The 20,070-nt window shown below is 43.5% G+C and overlaps 1 protein-coding gene across 2 annotated transcripts in view; it reads right to left on the bottom strand.

Moving 5' to 3' along the window:
• Positions 1-20,070, bottom strand: part of Dcdc2 (doublecortin domain containing 2) — a 206,231-nt gene that overhangs the window by 106,245 nt on the left and 79,916 nt on the right. For both annotated transcript variants that reach the window (XM_028880833.2, XM_028880796.2), the window contains exons 4-7: positions 13,353-13,429; positions 13,093-13,224; positions 8,295-8,441; positions 5,463-5,517 (exon numbers count right to left, since the gene is read on the bottom strand). In XM_028880833.2, coding sequence (XP_028736666.1) covers positions 5,463-5,517; positions 8,295-8,441; positions 13,093-13,224; positions 13,353-13,429 — 411 coding nt within the window. The remainder of the gene's footprint in view (positions 1-5,462; positions 5,518-8,294; positions 8,442-13,092; positions 13,225-13,352; positions 13,430-20,070) is intronic.

Here is a 20,070-nt window from a genome sequence, read left to right on the forward strand (position 1 = left end):
CCACCTCCTTCCCTCCTTCCCCCCCACCTTCTCTCCTTCCCACTCTTCTTCATGCAACAAAACAGTTACTAGAAAGCTGCATGAGAGACATAAATTCTTAACAATCGAGGTCTATGTTGCCTTTAGGTTCAATAGTGGGTGAGGTGAACTGTGGTACCTAAAGAAGCTCAGCCCCTCCTACACAGCCCCCTCACTTATATCCCTCCCCAGGGGCCAGACTGTTAATGATCTATCAAGCCCAGCATTCTCAGGGGAACCTATTAATTACAGAGAAGGTGTAAATGAGTTTTGCTGTTAAAAACCGAGCTTGTGACTGGATTTACTGGCATAGGATGCTGTCGGTGGCTCACTGCCAGGCATCCACACATTCCCTGAGTGAGTTGAATGGGAATTCTGTGTTCACCCGGCACCATGGTATTCTCTGCTCAAATGGATGCTAACCGCACAGCAACACAACCTTTGCCTTCCTTTCTCCTCCCTTGTTTGAACAGACTGTCCCTGAAGCTCTTCCTTGGTTGACATCAAAGGCACCAGGCCTACTCTTCTCTTGTGCACTAGAATGGTAACCTATACACAGTCAGGGCTTTGAAATCTCAGACACCCAAGTACCACGACTGTGTCCAGGAAGGAACAGGCACTCAACGAATAGCTGCTGAGCAGCAGCAACACTCAAAACTGACTTCTAATAGACAGAAACACCATCAAGCCTGCAGCCACAGAGCCCAGTTACCTCATCCCAAACTTGGATTCCAGGCACCCTCTGCCTCTTACTTCCACTTTTTCCCCAATCTGTGTTTGCCATATGAGCTTTAAAAATCATAAGTCAGGGGCTGGAGAGATGGCTCAGTGGTTAAGAGCACTGGCTGCTCTTGCAGAGGACCCAAGTCAGGCATCTCACAACCACCTGTAACTCCAGCTGCAGGGAATCTGACACTCTCTTCTGGCCTCCACAGAAACCTGCATTCATGTGCATACACACACACACACACACACACACACACACACACACACACACACACACACACACGTACACATAATTTTAATGTTTTCATCTTTAAAAGTACAAATCAAATACTAGAATTCTTCCTTTAAGTCCCTCAGTGGCATCTCATGAAGGCCTGGATCAAGCCCTGCTTTGTCTAGGACTGGGCCCGCCTACTCTTCCTACTTCATTCAGCGCCCACTGCCCTGGCCTTCTCCCTCCCTTTCACCGATCAAGCTCTTGATACCTATCAAGCCTGGATACCTTTGGCTCCTCTGAAGAACTCCGCCTCAACTCCTCCCCCTTCCTCTCCTTTCTGCGGGACTGGCTCCTGCACACCACAAATATCTCAGCTTCCGAGACTTTTACATGAAGTCAGTGCCCTGCCATATTTTAGTTCACTTATAGCATTCATTCCTGTCTGAAATCATCTACATATTTGTGGTTGAATATTCTATCCAACCAATCTGAATTCCCCTAGCACACACATGAGGACTTGAAAGAATACCGTGTAAGATCCTGATTAGTCTCTTTATACATGTAACACTAAGTGTGTATAGTTGTTCCTGCCACTTAGTAAATACTCAACAAATATGTATTGAGTGGATGGCTGATCAGATGAATAAACTGATATAATAGGTTGATAGAGTGAATAGATTGCATGTGATAGAACAAGTGAGTGGCTGGCTTGTAGAGTGGATGGATGAATGAGAGAATGGATGGATGGCAGAGCAGATAAGTGCATGGCTGGTAGAGAAGATATACAGATGTAGGTGGATAAGTGTGTGGCTGATGGACTGGATGAGTGGATGGTTAACAGAGTGGATAGGTGAATGGCTGATAAAATGGATAGAGTGGTTCCTATCAGAGTAGACAGATGCATGGCTGATAAAGTAAAAGGATGTACAGCTGATGAAGCATACAAATGAATGGCAGATAGAGAGGACGGATGGAAGGCTGATGAGATGAATGGGTGGGTGGCTGATAGAGTGACTAGGTGGATGGCTAATAGAATGGGTGAATGGATGGCTCCAAGAGTGTACAGATGGATGATTATGTGGCTGAATGGTGGAGAGAGCAGAAGGATGGAGAGTTGATGGAGTGAACGGGTGGATATCTGATAGAATAGATGGATGCGTGACTGATAAAGTGAGCAATGAAGAGATGGATACACACAGCAGCGCTGTGAGAAGAAACACAAATGCATTTTAATTTGTGTATTTTAATAACGTGGAGATAAGTTTAACCTTTTGAGCCCCTTTTCTACTGAACGGGAATATACGTTATATCTTTGAGTCACTTCTTCAGTGAGGCTATCTAAATTGGTTTTCTCTTTATTTTCTCTCACACTGTTCTGTAGTTTCCTTCCATTTGATCACACTCTGTAGTTATCCACTGACTTATGGAATTGTTGAGTCAACAGTTGTCTCCTGCAATAGACTGCGAGCATCAAAGAGAGGCATGCCTGTTTACTTATCTCTGCCCCCCACCCCAGGGCTCAGCCCCAGCCAGACACTGGGATACTCAATCACCATTCTGAGAACCAGTATTCACAATGAATGTAGAAATCTTCCTCAGGAGTGAGCAAGGAAGGAAACTGCGTGACTGTGCTGGAACATGTGCCTTGGAGCAGGAACAGTCTTTCATCGTTAATGAAAACTTTAGCTTTTCAGATTTCATATTGTAAACACAAAATTGCAACGTGCGATGGCTGGGAACATGAAGAGCTGGGTTGTGCCTTGAGTCCTGCCATCCATTTTCTCTGTGACCCTGGGTGAGTTATTCAGTTACACTGGGCTTCTGTTTAACCACTGCTTGTCCATTGTACTATGAGAGTGAAGAGCTGAGACTTGCATGATGTGTACACAAAAAGAATTCTGCCACAAGGCCCTCCATAAAGCCAGAGAACAAAATACAAGTCTTGGGCCTGGAGAGATGGCTCAGAGGTTAAGTAGGCTTGCTGTTCTTGCAGAGCACACAAGTTCCTAACGCCCACATACAGGCAGCCTGTAACTCCAGCTTCAGGGCATCTGACACCCTTGCCTAGCCTTGACAGATACCTGCATTCATGTGCATATAGCCCCACAAAGGCATACACATATTTAAAAATAAACCTTAATAAATAAATCTCCCATGGATTTCATTTATCATTTTTAATGGTGAAGATAGTTTTCAGCTACTGACCCAAGTCTCACTCACTCTCCTCCCTGAGAGGTTAGGTTCTCTAACCCTAGATCACCTGGGGTTATCACTGAATTGTCCCCTCCAGGTTCCTACTCACCCATTCCCTCAAGCTACACTACTACTGATGCCTGGGCCATGCCAAGCTGTCCTAAGTGCTGGCAGTACCACACAGTCTCTACCTCAAATTAGGTCATTATGTGGCTGGCCAAATCGATTCAGCACATTTGAAAGGAAGCCATTGTTAATTTTTTCTTCTGCCTGTCCTCTTCCTGGTCATTGAACTACCACTTTTTTCTGGCATCCAAACTCAAAACCCTGTGGTTATCTTGGTTTCTGTCTTCTCCAGCAACCCTATTTACCCAATCACCAAGCAAACTCTGTCTCTTCATGAATAATAATCAGTTCGTTTCCCTTGCTGTCTACCTAATCTAGACTCACCATGTCCTACTCAGTCCACTTCCGTGGCTTGCCTATAGAATCACCCCACATAAGTCTCTTTCTGCATAAATGATCTGAGGTTCTTCAACTGACTCGGATGGCATTTTTTTTTAACCTCTCAGAGGTTCTCAGGACTCCCTCTACTCAAGGATAAAGACGTACTTTCATGCTGGAGCTGGTCATATAGAAATTGACTTCCTGGCACATCACCCTACAGACATGAAGGGTCTTTGCTAAAGTTGGCCTAAAGATTCACTGACCACAAGGTGCAAGGATAGGAATCCATAGCTCAGAGCAAGCAGGTGCACACTGTCACTCTCCTGCCGCTTGCTCAGTGGAAGCCTGAGACCTGTTACTTCTACACTTCATGTTTCCCATTTTGCTTTGTTTTCCATTTTAAGCACAGAAGGCAGGGGCACCTGTGTTATGTCTTCAGGATGAAATTTAAGAGAAGGGAAAAGGAGGAAGGAGGAGGAGGACAAGGACGAGGAGGAGGAGAAGGAGAGAAAACCTAAATTCATGGGTCTTATTTGGCTTTCCACTAGGTCCTGGAAAGAACGTGGCACAGTAGGGTCTTGGGTGGACACTGAACCCTGGCTACCATGTTGACATCTTCACATACCCATTTCTCCTTCACTCACACCACCGTGCTCCTAAAACCACTTTCCTCAGCTGCATCCACTAGACTCTGCACTGGCACCCAGAGGCAGTGTTCAAACTCTATGTTCTTGGTGGCCATGTGCTAGGTACTCAGTTTCAGGCTGTTCATAACCTTCCAGGTAGTTTTCTGTCTTTCCCTTAGAGTGTGAAGAGCATCGAGGACAAGAGCTTTATCATAAGCAGCACAGTCTCCATGACTGAGAGTCAACAACACAAACACAAAATTATCTTTCCTTTTCATTAAGAATGTCATGAAACAAGCACACAGGACAGGATATGTACTTGTCCATTAGGAGACAATATCACTGATCACCAAGAGCTTACAACACACCAGAACATGACTGCTGCTCAGCTAATTGGAGTTGGGTAGGAACACTACATCAGTTCTGATCACTCCTGCTAAGGCCATTGAGAGAGAGCAGAGAACCCTCAGCCAGAAAGTCCTGCTACCTCAGCCCTCCAAAACAAAGTGGACTTCATCCTCAAGGGAACTATGGATCAGGGGGTGGGGGTGGGGGAGATGAGCTGCAGTGTAGACTGGAGGTTAGGGTGAGCTGCAGTACAGACTGGAGGTTATGGTGAGCTGCAGTGCAGACTGGAGGTTAGGGTGAGCTGCAGTGTAGACTGGAGGTTAGGGTGAGCTGCAGTACAGACTGGAGGTTATGGTGAGCTGCAGTGCAGATTGAACTGTTAGCAGATGAACTACCCACTGCAGGCTCTGGTTCCCACATCACCGGCACATCATCAATCCTTGCTCAGGTAACAAACAGCGAGGGAATGGCCAGGGAAAGCATCTGGGGTGGGACGAAGCATTTAGGATAATTCTTGATTTTTTTTTTTCAGAGAAGTACAACCGAGGGTGGCATTTTCTTACCTAAAGTTCCTCTTAGTCTTTGTTAGACACAGACTACCCCAAGCACTACTGTGACCTAGCAAGTTTCTCACAGCTATGAATTCCTGTTCAGACCATAACCACAACATAAGTTGCATCAAAAAGGAAAAAGTTTTGGATTCTATCTTCTAACAGGCATTAGCTATTGTTTAGGACTTCAGTTGTTACATTGAAACTCTAGTAACGTTTCACACAGTTGCTTGTGTGCCTCCAGGTAGCTAAGATTTATTCCTGTGAACTTAATTGAAACCCAGAGGATGGCTCTGTAGAGCTAGAACATTAATGAGGAAAGCTGCTGATACTTACACTCCCTTTAGACCTCCTCGATCCAACCATGGGAGGCAGTGAAGACGCTTTCTGACTGTGGAGACAATTGCAATCGGAACACGTGACTGTTAGTTACAAATACCATATCATGTACAACCATCCTTCTAACTACCCTCACCTCCCAGAAGCCCCTGGCCACTGACACTTGTGCTTGGTGCCATAAGACCTCACATTTCCATTCTAAATCATTCCTAATGGCTTCCTGGGTATTATCTAACTTTATGCTTACAAACAAACTTTTAATACAATTTTTTTATAACAGTGTTGTAGTTTGAATGTAATTGTCCCCACCCCACAATCTCACGGGGAGTGGCACTATTAGGAGGCGTGGCTTTGTTGGAGTAGGTATGGCCTTGTTGGAGGAAGTGTGCCACTATGGGGACAACCTTTGAGGTCTCTTTCTCAAGTGTCACTCAGTATGACAGTCACATCACTTCTGTTGCCTATAAGATGTAGGACTCTCAGCTACTTCTCCAGCACCATGTCTGCCTGCACACCACCATGTCCCACCATGATAATAATGGACTGAACCTCTGAACTATAAGCCATCCCAATTAAATTTTTTTTCCTTTATAAGAGTTGCCATGGTCATGGTGTCTCTTCACAGCAAAAGAAACCCTAAGACAAAACAGTTTTAATTTAAATTTCCAACCTTTCTATTTGTAGATTAAAAAAAAAATCATTTTTAAGCTAAGTAACAACCATGCCAGATTGAGTCAGAAACAATAAATTTGTTGGGCATGGTGCCACCCATTTGTTAATTCTAGCCCTAAGAAAGTAGAGTCTCAGGTATCAAGAGTTCAAAGTTAGCCCAGGTTACACAAGACTCTCTCTCAAAAATAATAATAATTATAATAATGACTTCTTAAAATATTGTATACTATGTCCACTTGTGGTGGAAAAGGATGAAAAGTGCTGACATTTATATTCAGAAAGTTTTTAAAGAGGTCAATTATCACCATATAATAATAATTATTATTCATAAGTTTCAGATGTCTGTGCCATTAGGCAGAAAATCCATCTTACAATCTGTCTCCAAAAATAGGACGCATATATAATGGTAAACCTTACTAATGTATATGAGAGAGACCGATGAGTCACAATTTTTACATTACCACCAAGTACCTAGTTCTGCTCACAGCAGGCTCACAAGCATTGCTAAGCAGAAGTTGTTAAAGGGTTGGATTTCACGGATTGGGTAATCAGCAACCAGTCTGTTGGCAAGAAACTCTAGCGTTCATGAAGGCCTGGGCTCCTGCACAGGCCCAACACTCCTGACACTCCCTCTGCTACTCCCCAGAAGCCTTACCCCCCACACACACACCAGCCTTGCAGTATACACATTACTAGGGACCAAACTGGTGATGTCCCACTCAGCCTCTTCAGAGGACAGCCACGAAAAGGCAATTTTAAGAGCCTAGAGGCCCTGACCTCTGTGCAGAACAGCAGAGATAGATCCCCACAGCCACACAGAAAGCTCCAGTGTCACAGCTCAAGGCTCTGAAGCTCAGATGCCAGCTATACACAACATCCTCACAAAGGGTCCTTCCAAGATAAAAACCATACATAGTGTGTCATGAGCAACTGAAGTATAAGCCTTGCTGAGGAGACGGCTCAGTGGATAAAGTACTTGCTAGGGAAGCGTGGAGACTAGAGTTTGAGTTTCTAGTACCCATGGAAACACTGAGTGGGCACAGAGACTGCCTTGTCATCTCAGGGCTCAAGAGGCAGAGATAGGGAGCCCTGGAACGAGCTGCCTTAAATTGAATCAGCAAGCTCTGGGTTTAAGGGAGAGACCTTGTCTCAAATAATAATGTTGAGAGCAGCCAAGAAAGGCACTTGACCTACAAGGGAGTAATCTTTGACCTCCACATGTCTGTGTGCCCTCATACAAGTAAACACACATACACATACACACACACACACACACACACACACACACACACACACACACACACACGTCTGAAAGTTTGGCACTGATTCTATACTCGGCTTCCCTATCTGTTTGTGCAGGTACAATTGCATTGCTTTCATATTTTATGGTTTTTAAAGGGGCTGGAGGAGGACATGTAAGCCAGCTGAGGCAGTGAATGCCTGTCATCCCAGAACTCAGAGGTGGAGGCAGAAAAAGCATGAGTTCAAGGCCAGCCTGGGCTGCATAGCAAGTTAGAGGCCAGTCTGGACCATGATAGACCCTGTCTCAAAAAGACAAATGAATAAAAATGATAATAAGTGTAAGCTACTGTAAGTTTTCTATTCAAACCAACTGAAAACTCGTGTGTTCTGGCTGCACTGTTAGACTCTGAAACTGCCCATGAGATTTATGCAGAGAGCTCGTGGCCTGATACCTTCTTCACAAGAATGGAGCTCCGTATTTAATTTAAACTTGGTTCAGTGCAAAGGTACTGAGTCTTTTACAAATCCCAACAGTGTGTTTCATGCAATACTTCTCAGTCATGAATGCTGTTTATGCTAACTGATAAATAAGACTGCTGGTTACAGAAAATACTTTTTTTGTTTGATTTTGAGAGAGGCTAGCCTTGAACTTACTACTTAGTTGAGGATGATCTTAACCTCCTGATCCTACTGCCTCCGCCTCTGTGCTTGGAATACTGTGTACCATCACACTTACCATCGATTACACGCTTATGTTTATACATTTGAAACAGATGGAACACATAAGATAACGGCCTCTCTTGTGCCATGCTCACTCTTCACCACCACCCTCCTCCCTTTACACTAACATTGCTCCAGAGCTTCTTCAAACAGTAACTAAAGAGTGAGAGTGAGTGAGCAAAGATGAAGACTTACCCATAAGGCCTTCTCATTGCTGACTTGTCAAAAAGTAACTCACTGTAAGGTAGTCTCTTAAACTTATCTCTGCCAACGGCCACGTAAAACTGTCCATTCTCCAGCTCTGACCCGCTCTCAACCAGTTTTCCTTCTAAAGTATAAAGCCTGTCAAAACACCAATGCCGACAATTAGAACTTCAATAAGCATTTAGAGAGCTGCTTAAGAACCAGAGCTAAATAAGGGGACTGCATTCTTGACTCCTCTGTTACTCTTGCAATTACCGATTGGGAAGTTAAGAGATTCGACAGCCGTCTCCCATCATACCAGAGATCCAGGCACTATCTGGCTGAACAGGCGCCATCAATGAGCGGTCCAGCACAGAGACCCCTGCTGGTACCATAGGAGGATTTTAGAGGGGGGAAAAGTTACTTGTATAGAATGTACTTATTTTCATTTGTTAGTATTTAGGGAGATGGCATGTGTGTGCCGTGGTTTAGGTGTGGATAGAGGTCAGAAGACAGCATTCAGGAACTGGTCCTCTCCTTCCAAGAATCACACTCAGCCCTTCCGGCTTGTGCAGCGAGGAAGTGCCCACCCCACTAAGCGATCTCACCAGCCCCAGGTGTTTAAAGGAAGCTGAGCTTCCCCAGGAGACTGATGTGTTTGGCCACACTGCTTCCACGTATTCTCTGGTATACTCATAGGCCAACAAGCTTCCTGCCACACTCTCTATTAAGGATCGCCTCTGGCCAAGGTACTACAGCCAAACACACAGAACTGGGTCAGAAAAAAAAGAGGTGAGAGGAAAGAAGGGCAGGGGCAAGCGAGCGCTAATGACGCAGAACTGCATAGCATGCATGCTTCTGTCTCCTTTCCTAGCCTTGCCTAAGCAGGAGAGCCAGCGCGGCCCTCCCAGAGCTGTGGGGCTCAAGAACCTCCTTCACTGTAAAACCGCGCCTGTGACTGCTATTAATAGGTCACTTATTGTAAGGACACTGATTTTTGTACTAGATGGTTTAAATTATCTACAGAATTCTTTTAAAGAGAGGAAAGTAGGCCACTAGAAAACTAAACCAGGAAGATAATGCAATTTTGAAGACTGTAAACAGAAGCTAGTAGTTGGTAGGGTTTCAACATAATGTGTTAGAAAAGTTCACAAAAAGTCTTATAGTACATAAAAAGGTTAATAACAATAATAAAATTCCTTCTGTCACTAGGAAAGCTATGACAGAAACATCATGAGTTCAAGGCTAACCTGGGCTACATAGTGAGTTCCAGATTAGCTAGCCAGGACTACAGACTTTGTATCAACGAGGGAAAAAAGTGGATCCATTGATCTATCAGCTAGCCCTGAAGAACACTGAAAATATCCACAAAAGCCCTGAAAATTAGCAGTTCTGAGTTAGCATGCAGATGTTAACATCTTTTTATAATGTAGTATTTCTAACTCTATAAATCTAACTAGCAACACAACCCAGATTTCTGCTTCTCCTGCTTCATCAAGACCACCAATCCTAAGCAAAGGAACTGTAGCCAGTCCTCCATCAGGAAAGCTGTCCTACCAATCATAGGGTGCCCAACGGCACGCCAGACTCTCCCCTGTCTATTGTAGACTGCCAAGCAGCACCCCAGACTCTCCCCTGCTTATTGTAGACTGCCCAGCAGCACCCCAGACTCTCCCCTGTCTATTGTAGGATGCCAAGGAGCACCCCAGTCTCTCTACTAGATGGGGGAGCTGTTCACATGTCCAGTTGTGTTGACCAGAAATGGCTCCAGACACAGAAGCATGTCCCCTGGAAACAAAATCACACCTGGCTGAGAACACCTGGCCAAGTGCCAGACAGCCAGACATTCCTCATCCTCTTTCCTCCAAAACAGATCCAAATCAGCAGTTAGCTGTTACACTAGAAATTACAAGGCAGTGTAACTATGGACTCCAGGACCTCCGAGCCAAGAACTGGCTGGTTTAGTCTGCAGACAGATAAAGCCACTGTGTAAATTCTAACCTGTGATTTTATTATGTTTCTTCAATATAGACTCTATTGACCTGCTTATTCCTGTTGCTTCAAAGCATAAGAATTACAAGTAGGGAGTTGAACCAATTAATGTGGATGCTATCAGTAAATATACTGATACATAACAGAGAGATATATTGATATTCTACTATTAAATTAATATACTGATGAATAATATAAAGAGTTATCAATGTTCTATTAAGGGAGAGTGGGCTCTCCCAAGTGAGCAGCACCAAGTCTACCACTGAATTAATAATTACATTTCTCAACTGGATTTATTAGCTCTCACCTGAGATCATAGCACTCAGGAGACAGATACAGGAGGATTTCTAAGAGTTTGAGGCTACAGAGTCAGTTCCAGATCAACCAAGGCTATAAAGTAAGACCATGTCTCAAGAAAAAAAATAATTTATCTAAATATTCAGCTATATGGAGAACATGTATTTTTATTTCTATTAGTGCTTGCATATCTACTTATTTCCATCTAAGAATTTGTTCATGTATAAGAGAAGAAGCAGAGGAAGGGGCTTGAACCTGCCTCTACTGAACATACCAAGGTCTGCTGACTCCCCATGGGAGGCCTTACCTTCTTGTAGGAGGGAATGGGGGGTTGGGGGGATAGGGGAAGGCTGGAGGGGTGGGAAGAGTGAGTGAGATCTGTGATTGGTATGTAAAATGAATAAAAATTTCTTAATTAAAAAAAACACAAAAAAAGAGGAGATACATTTAGACAAGAAATTGCCTGTGTATATCTTTGTATATTTTATATTATTTCTTGGGGAAGTCAGCATGTATGTAGATATCAAAAGGTAAACCTGTATTTTCTTTTAAAAATATGTATAATTAGTGATGTTGATTTCCCTACTGAAACCAAAATAAACCAAAAAGTAGCTAAGGTTTAAATAAAAGTTAAAAGCACAAGATGAAACAACATAAAATTATTCTTATAATTCTAGAGCCAGGAAGACTGGAGCTAGTGATAAAATTAGTTAACACAAAGAAGGACTGAAAGTTCAAGATGTTTATATACAAAACAAAGAAAATGCAAACTGGAAACACATTTGAAACTTACACAAAAAAGGCCAACTTCTGTAATACATAAAGCATGGCTGAAAACCAGTAAAACAAATGTGTAAGGATCAAGACAGATCAAGCAAAATGGGATGGAAACACATGTCATTTATTTAGAAATTAGCTGAGGAACTAAGAGCATCAGCTCCAGACTGCCTGTGAGGCTTGCCATCCAGCCATGCTACCCAGTGTCTGCTGAATCTTGGACATGTAACTTTCCTCTCTGGGTCTCATATGTCATGTCTACTGAAAGATAATAACCCTACTTAATTCATAAGAATGCTTAGTAAATTCATTTAAAATGTAAGGCGATTATAAAAAATACCTAGAATGGAAGGGGAAAATCAACAGACAGTACTGTATATCAAATAATAAAAATCAAGAAACAACGAAACCCACTTGTGCATGAGTGCAACATAGGTGTGTGACATTATGAGCACATGAAGTGGTGTACTTGCCATATATACGCTTGAAGAAAAGGTCGGAGGGAGTGGTGTGGTGTCTAGTCTATCACTCTCCATCTTATTCCTTTGAAACAGGGTCTCTTGCTGAATCTGGAGCTAAGGTTGCTGACATCCTGCAAGCCCCAGAGACCTCCTGTCTCTGCCTCCTGAGTACATGTCTCACGTGTGCCTATAACCCTAACACTGAGGGACGGGGGCAGAGACAGGAGGATTGCCAGGGCTTGCTGGCAGCTAGCCTAGCTCGAGGTTCAAAGAAAGACTCTCAAGGAAGGGGAGAGGAGAGTGATAAAGCGTGCGTGTATGGCGTGTAAGGATCAAACAGGCAAGAATGTGTTCGTGTGCATCCAGAAGAAGGAACTGCTTGGATTTGGAGATGTATGTGAGTGTATACATGTGTGTCCATGCATATATGCACTACATACACACTCTTAATGTGTTCTGTACATCTACATGTTATTTGTAATCCTCCATCTGAAAGAAAAGACATAAGTAGCCTCCGTAAAGAGATCATTTCAGGGCCAGTGGAATAGTTCAGTGCGTAAAGGTGCTTGCCAAAAGTCTGACAACCTGGGTTTGAACCCCAAGACCCACATGGTGGAAGGAGAGAAATGACTTCTAAATGTTGTCCTCTGGCCTCCATATGTGCACTGTAGCACATGCTCCCCCAATACACACACACACACACACACACACACACACACACACAAGTAAATAAATAAACGCAGTAAAAATTCTGAGATAATTTCATAGGCTACACCATGCTTTAAATGTCCGCTTAAATTTCACTAAATGCTAAATTGGTTTTAATTTTAGATCATCTCACTTATCCTCCCTCACCTGTCTCCTCCTTAAGCCCATCTACTCTCCCTAGCTTCTGACATTTTCGCCTGAGGCAAACAGTTCAAGCCACTGAACAAACCGTCTTGCCTGGGGGGAGAGGGAAGGACAGTTAACTAAGAATCAAGAAGCTGGTTCTAGCCAAGAAGTCCCTCTCCCTTAAGGTGGAATGATGCTTGCTTATTACTCTACACTAAAATCACAAAAGCAGGTGAAGTCTCTTGATGTGTTCCAGCATCCAAGGACTGTCTGAAACAACCCCCACTGAAGTGCTATTATATAGCACAGTCTTCATATAAAGAAACTGAGGCACAGTGAGCTTAACAGGGTCAGCCAAACTTCAGATCTAGGGGCCAGTGACTCCAGAGCCCGTGGGAACGTCTTCAAGGATTCCCAACCACCCCCTGTGGGAAGATGCCATGGCACACCTGTGGACAGCCCCACTCCGAAGAGTTATTTTCTCTGTGACCATCTGCAGTATGTGATCCCACTGAGTCAAAGCTTTTCTAGGGATGAGGAGTCGAGAAGCTGGGTTTATGAGGTCTCCATTTGCAATCAAACTGTGGAGGAAAAGGAAAAACAGGCAACACATCTGAAACAGTTACGCTCATAACATTCAAACCCCAAACCCCAAGGAAAGTACACAGCCAATTAATTCTACCCCGAAATAGGAAGGGCTCCAACTTACAAAATGGTGCAAGGCTCGTGCTGCGATTTCCTGAAGCGAGCAGACACATTGATCCTGCTGTGGATGACTGGCTTCACCTTCAAAAGCAAAGGGGGAAGGTCACTAGCTGCCTGATGGAGAACGGGGACGGTAAGCTGACGTAACTAAGGTAATGCCGCCTGTTTCTGACTCCATTTTGCACTTCTTTAGACAGTTCTCAGACCTCTACCCCATCCGCACAATGGTCAGGTCTGCCTTGGAAACACATTTGAGATTTCCATGGCCTGGACTGTGGTTCAGATATATTAACTAAAATAATTAAGTAAACTAAAATAACCAGGAAAAAAGGCAAAAATAATTGGTATGTTATGTCTAAAATAATGACTATGCTCTGCCAGAAATGAAAGTGTCCAGGTTATTCTGATTCTAATCTAACTTTGTCATAAATCATGGTCTTTGTGGGGTTTGCCTTTAAAAACTCGGTAACCCCAAGCTTGGGCACCAAGAGACTTTTCAGAGGCATGAGGCCACTCTTAGTCTGGCCATCAATAAAAGGACTTAAAACTTCTAATTGGCTTAATCAGCGGACTTGTCAATAATGATCTCACATGGATCATTTCAATGGCTCTGTTGAAGCCTTGCTCTTTCCACTTGGATACACAGTCCAGATTCACCCTCCACCAGTAATTAGATGCCCTCATAGAAGCTCTCCAAAAAAAGGAAAAAATTCTGCAGTAAGCCCTAGGCATACTTACTCCAAAGGTACGAACAAATTTAGGCAACTCTTTAACCACTGTTTCCAGAAAAGCACAAACAATCCTCTAAAGCCCTGCGTTCTGATGTGCCCTCTCCTGCAATTGCAGGACTGTTTCTTGTCCTCTCTCCTCATTGGCATACTTGCTCTCAGCTTCACTGCCTCCTCCAATGTCCATCACCTGTACCCCATCACTGTCCTGGCTCCTCTGCTCCAGGGGACTCTGCTTACCCTCTCCCTTCTTTAGAAAGGATCTCTATCCTAAGCTCCCCTCAAACTCACTATGTAGCCTAGGACGACTTTGAACTTCTCATCCTCCTGTCTCTAACTCCCAAGTGCTGGGATTACAGGCATGAGTCAACACACCCAGTTTATGCAGTGCTGCAGCAAAGCCAGGGCTAGGCGAGCACTCTCCTGACCTCCACTCTGCCCTCCCCATCTCCTTCTGCCTCTGGGGTCTAGGGTGCAGTTAAAACCACCTGTGGAAAAATGCATGAGAAAGGGCTTTTATCACCAGCTTGGACCTCAGAAATGCTCTGCCAGCCTTGATTATTTTCTATCTTTATAATGGATAATCCAAGGCATTACTTACCTCTTGTGATAAATGCACACACACACACACACACACACACACACACACACACACACACACACACACACCAGATCATTTTGTCCAAAATTTCAAGAAAATAGAAGTCAACAGACACAAAGGCCTTTGCTTCCCTTTCCTCCACGCCGAGCTCTCCCACATCTCCAATCCTAGCTCCTCTTCCAATCCATCTCAGAAGAACACTGTCCCCTTAAAGACTGTGCTCCATCTTAATTTTGTCCTCAGCTACTTGCTCCACTAATGCTGACTCTCCATCTCCTCTCTCTCTCTCTCTCCTCCCCGCCCCACCTTATCTTCTCTATGTTCCACCATCTGGCTTCCACCTGCAGGACCGGCTCTTCTGTCACCAGCCCTCAACTCCCGACAAAGCTCTGCCCCACCCCATAGGCTGTGCACTTCACCTAAGTGGCTTGCTGCTGTCCCTAAGGCTGCCCTGTGTCCACTTGGGCCTCTTCTCACTTCATCCCTCTGTCTAAAATGCCCTCCCCATTTCTCCAACTGAAACTGTCCTTCCTCTTCAAGAACACTATGCCCCATCATTTGCCGTTCTCCTCAGGCAGTGGCTGTAGCTGCTGCTGTATTACCAATGACAGCACTTATGGTTTAGGGGTGAGGTCCCCCAATATACTAATGTGCTTTCTATTGGTATTAGAAACATCATAACCAAAAGCAACTTGGGGAAGAAAGGGTTTGTTTGGCTTACATTCCCCATCACAGTCTGTCGCTGGGGGAAGTTAGGGCAGGAACCTGGGGCAAAACCTGAAGCAGAAAGCATGAAGAAATGCTGCTCATTGGCTAGCTCAGCCTGCTTTTTTATACTATCTAGGACCACCTTTCTCAGGGTTGGCACCATCCACAGTGAGCTGGGCCCTCCCAAATCCATCATTAATCAAGAAAATGTCCTACAGACTTGCCTACAACCCACTCTGATGGACACATCTCCTCAAATGAGGTTCCTTCTTCCCAAATGACTTGACTTTATATCATGCTGACAAAAACTAATGACACCCATATTGAAAAAGCAGAGGGCAACAATTTTTCATAAGAGCAGCTGTCACCCACTGCACTTCGCTTCACAAGAAGTAGTGAGCAAATTCCCATGCACTGAATTCCTCTTCATCATCAAAATAACTCACTCAGGCACCATTACTATAGACATTACTACATGGAGAAACTGGAGCTTAGTTAATCTGCCTAAAGTCATGTTTAAGAAGATACATAACTGCCGGGCGGTGGTGGCGCACGCCTTTAATCCCAGCACTCGGGAGGCAGAGCCAGGTGGATCTCTGTGAGTTCGAGGCCAGCCTGGGCTACCAAGTGAGTTCCAGGAAAGGCGCAAAGCTACACAGAGAAACCCTGTCTCGAAAAACTAAAAAAAAAAAAAAAAGAAGAAGAAGAAGATACATAACTGAGTGTGGTCTGTAACACCAGCACTCAGGAGGCTGAAGCAAGAAGACTGTGAGTTCCAGCCAGCCTGGGCTACGCCATGAGACCCTGTGGGAAGAGCCATGGGGAAACAAAGGGCGCGGGCGAAAGAGGAGGAGAAAGGAGGAGGGGGAGAAGGAAAGATGGAAGAGGATGAAGGAGGAAGAAAGAAGAGGATGGGAGGAGGAAGAGGAAGAAGGAAGGGGGAGGAGGAGACAGGATAAAAGGAGGAAGAGGAAGAAGAGAAGGAGGAAAATGGTTAAAGATGCAAGGGGAGGGGAAGAGAGGGAGGAGGAGCGACAGCAGCATTGCTAGAGAGACGCCTGTGAGCAGCTAGCTTTGACTGTATCCGGGCTGGTTAAACAGTTAGACTGCAACAATGCATGGCAGCCTTTCCTTTAAGAAATGGTCCATGTTTAAACAAGAATTCTTCGATTCTCCAGTTGCTGAAACAGTGCTCATAAATGGCTGCTAGCTGTACAATTAATGTTGATTAGGACTTAATTAAAAGCTACTCTTAGAATAAATTTTTAAACTTTAATGGAACAACTTTTCCAATTTTATTTCCACAGGTTATTCGCCTTAAATTAATATCTATAGTGATGCTGGTGTTTTTAAGTGTTTAGCATAGATCTTAAGTAAACACATGTCAAAGACACACATGGTGAAAAGGAATTGTCCCTCTCACTCCCATTCCCTAGCCACCTGGCTACAATCTAAGGTGTCAGTATTCCTTCAGAGTCTCTGCATATCATCTAGCATAGATCTAACAGACATATAATTTTCAAGACAAGTGGTAGAGTGTTGTGACCATTCTGCACCTTGCTTTTTTTATTTAGTGATCCTTCATGGAAATTGTTTTACACTGGTATGCTCTAGAATGTTATTTTAAGATCTGTTACATTTGTTTATGCTGTGGAACATTTGTTTAATGATGCAAAGATGTGTTTCATTCTTTTATGTTGCATTTGTTTAACTCTGTGAAGTTCTGTTACTTTGCCTGTCTAAAACACCTGACTGGTCTAATAAAGAGCAGAACAGCCAATAGCAAAGCAGGAGAAGGGATAGGTGGGGCTGGCAGGCAGAGAAAATAAATAGGAGAAAAGGAAAGGAAGGGGAGATCAAGGAGTAAGAAAAGAAGGGGCTAGCCACCTAGCCACCCAGCCAGCCACAGAGTAAGAGTGAAAGTAAGATTATAGAAGTAAGAAAAGGAAAAAGTCCAGAGGCAAAAGGCAGATGAGATCATTTAAGTTAAGAAAAGCTGACAAGAAACAAGCCAAGCTAAAGCTGGACATTTATAAGTAATAATAAGTCTCTGTGTGATTTATTTGGTAGCTGGGTGGTGGATCCCCCAAAAGAGTACAAACAACCAACTACACTGATACTTAGAGGGAGGGTTGCTTCACTCAGGTCAGCTGCCTGCACTGCACCCCACAGAGTGCCGCAGCTGGGTCAGCCTCTCCTGCGGCAGTGTTGTGTCTCCACTTCTGCTGCTCATTTGCATAAATATGTGTTTGTCCACACAGTCAACTATGAGACCTGGGAATTTTCTAAAATAAAGGGTAAGCAATTTTTTTTTTAGGCTGATGATGTGTATGACAAGATCAAACCAATCTGAAGAGTCTCTTCATTTGCTTAGCCCATACCACTGCATAAAACCTGGAGTTAATACACAAACAGTGCCATCTGAGACAGGGCTGGGGTTTACACAGTCCTTAGAAAACAGCAAATCCCTTCATAGCCTGTTTGCTTGCTCTTAGGTCTCAGCAGGCTCAGTATGAATGAGTCTCCACCCAGATGAGGGATGGTCCCTTCCTTTCACACACACCCTCCAGACACACACACACACACCCTCCAGACACACACACACACACACACACACACAATTGTACTTCCTTCCTGACAGCTCAGCTGACAGCTGCTGGGGTGTCCATGGTTCTCTGCCGCCCTGTTTTGTCTTTCCCAAGCACTTATTGTCACCCAAGTGTGTCATATCTACTGGTTTGCAGTCACCAATTCCTGTGACTTTTAGTTGCTCTCAGTGTACCCAGTAATGCAGTCAACATGTTCCATATCAGTCGACAAGTTCTCAGTGTATATACATCTACCACACACTCCTCGTAGTTTAAAACCTTATTGGATTGTTGAACTAAAGATAAGTAAGTTATACAAAGAAATGATTTTAAAGCTCTTGTCTAAATTATTTCACTTTAGTAATTTAGAGAAATAAATAAATATATGCATTATAAGATAACTGTAACTTTATTCTGAGTATAAAAGTTGATGCTTGAAAAAAATCACAGCATCCTTATGAATAATCCTTATTTATTACATGGTTATTTTCAGCATGGCAAAGATAGCCTCCAAGGTTTCATGATTAACCGTCTAAGCTGAAGACTAACCTTAATTATATTCAATTCCAGTGATACTAACTAAATCTGCATTGTCATTTTCCAACAGACCAATAAAAGTATCTAAAAAATAAAGTAATATATCTGAATTAAAAAACCAGTTAAGGCCGGGCGGTGGTGGCGCATGCCTTTAATCCCAGCACAAGTGAGTCCCAGGAAAGGCGCAAAGCTACACAGAGAAACCCTGTCTCGAAAAAAAAAAACAGTTAAGAACACTGATTGAAGCATTGATTTTTACTTTTTACACTTACCATTCCTGTTCTTGTTTTGAGACAGGTTTTTATGTTGCCTACACTTATCCTCATATTTGCTATATAGCCAAGACTGGCCTTGAACTGCTGATTTTCCACCTCCACCTCCCAAGTGCTGAAGTAACAGGAGTGTGTCACCATATCCAGCATATCATGCATGCTTCTAATTGGCATTTTCAATAACATCACATTTAAATTCAAAATAAACCAAATCAACTGGGGTGGGGGCTATCCAGAGCTCTGACGTGGGAGCAGTGTTGGTCAAGTGCTGCTAATCTGTATTATGACCCTGGATAACAGGGGACAACAGTAAGTGAGAGTTCTTATAATTTCGTCAATTCTCTTATAAGCACACAATTTCCCTTGACCTTGGACATAAACAGTATTTAGCATGAAAATTGTGTGAAGTATCTTCACACCGAGTCTGAAGGAGTGCACACCAGGGCAAGAGGGTAAGGAACGCTCACTCTGACCTTGCGAAGCAGGGTTAGGTCACACAGGTGAGTAGGCTGAGCAGGTTCAGCATGTAACCTGCAACTGAGACCAAATCAAACAAACAAGCATCACTCTTTGATTTGTGGGAATGAACATTCTTGTAGAAAAAAGTGGAACAGCAGTCATGAGAGACTGGTAAGGATATGGCTGGGGACGGAGCGAGTGGGAAGAGATCCAGTAAGTAACAACAACACACAACTAGGGAAGAGAAGCTAGATCTGGGTCTCTACAGTGTACACTATGGTTTAATGTGAGATGTCCCCCAGAGGCTCACATGTCCCCACCCAAGGATGAGAAGAAGATAAAATTCCTAACACACTGAGAAGTAGGTTAGCTGAAAGAATCAGAGACAGGCAGATGATTTTGATCAAGTCCTCATTTTTGCCCATGAGTAAAAGATAAATGAAAGAAAATAAATGGGGGCAGATAAATGATCGGAAGGAAGAAAATAAAAGGAAGGATGGAGGGAAGGAAAAAAGGAAAGGAAGGAAGGAGGGAGAAAGGGTCAATGATAGGTAGATGGGTGGTAGAGATAGCTAGATGATAGGTAGATAGATGAGATAGATGATTGACAGATAGATAGATAGATAGATAGATAGATAGATAGATAGATAACAGAAAGATAGGTAGATAGATAGATAGATAGATAGATAGATGTGACAGATGATAAACATAAACAAGACAGTTTAAAAGTAGATAACAAAAATAGATGATAGGTAGAAGATATACAATTGATAAATAGATAATAGATGGATAACTGATAGGTAGATAGATAAATGTTAGATGAATGGAG

The sequence above is a fragment of the Peromyscus leucopus genome, chromosome 5 (genome assembly GCF_004664715.2).
Source record: "Peromyscus leucopus breed LL Stock chromosome 5, UCI_PerLeu_2.1, whole genome shotgun sequence".
Lineage (NCBI taxonomy): Eukaryota > Metazoa > Chordata > Mammalia > Rodentia > Cricetidae > Peromyscus > Peromyscus leucopus.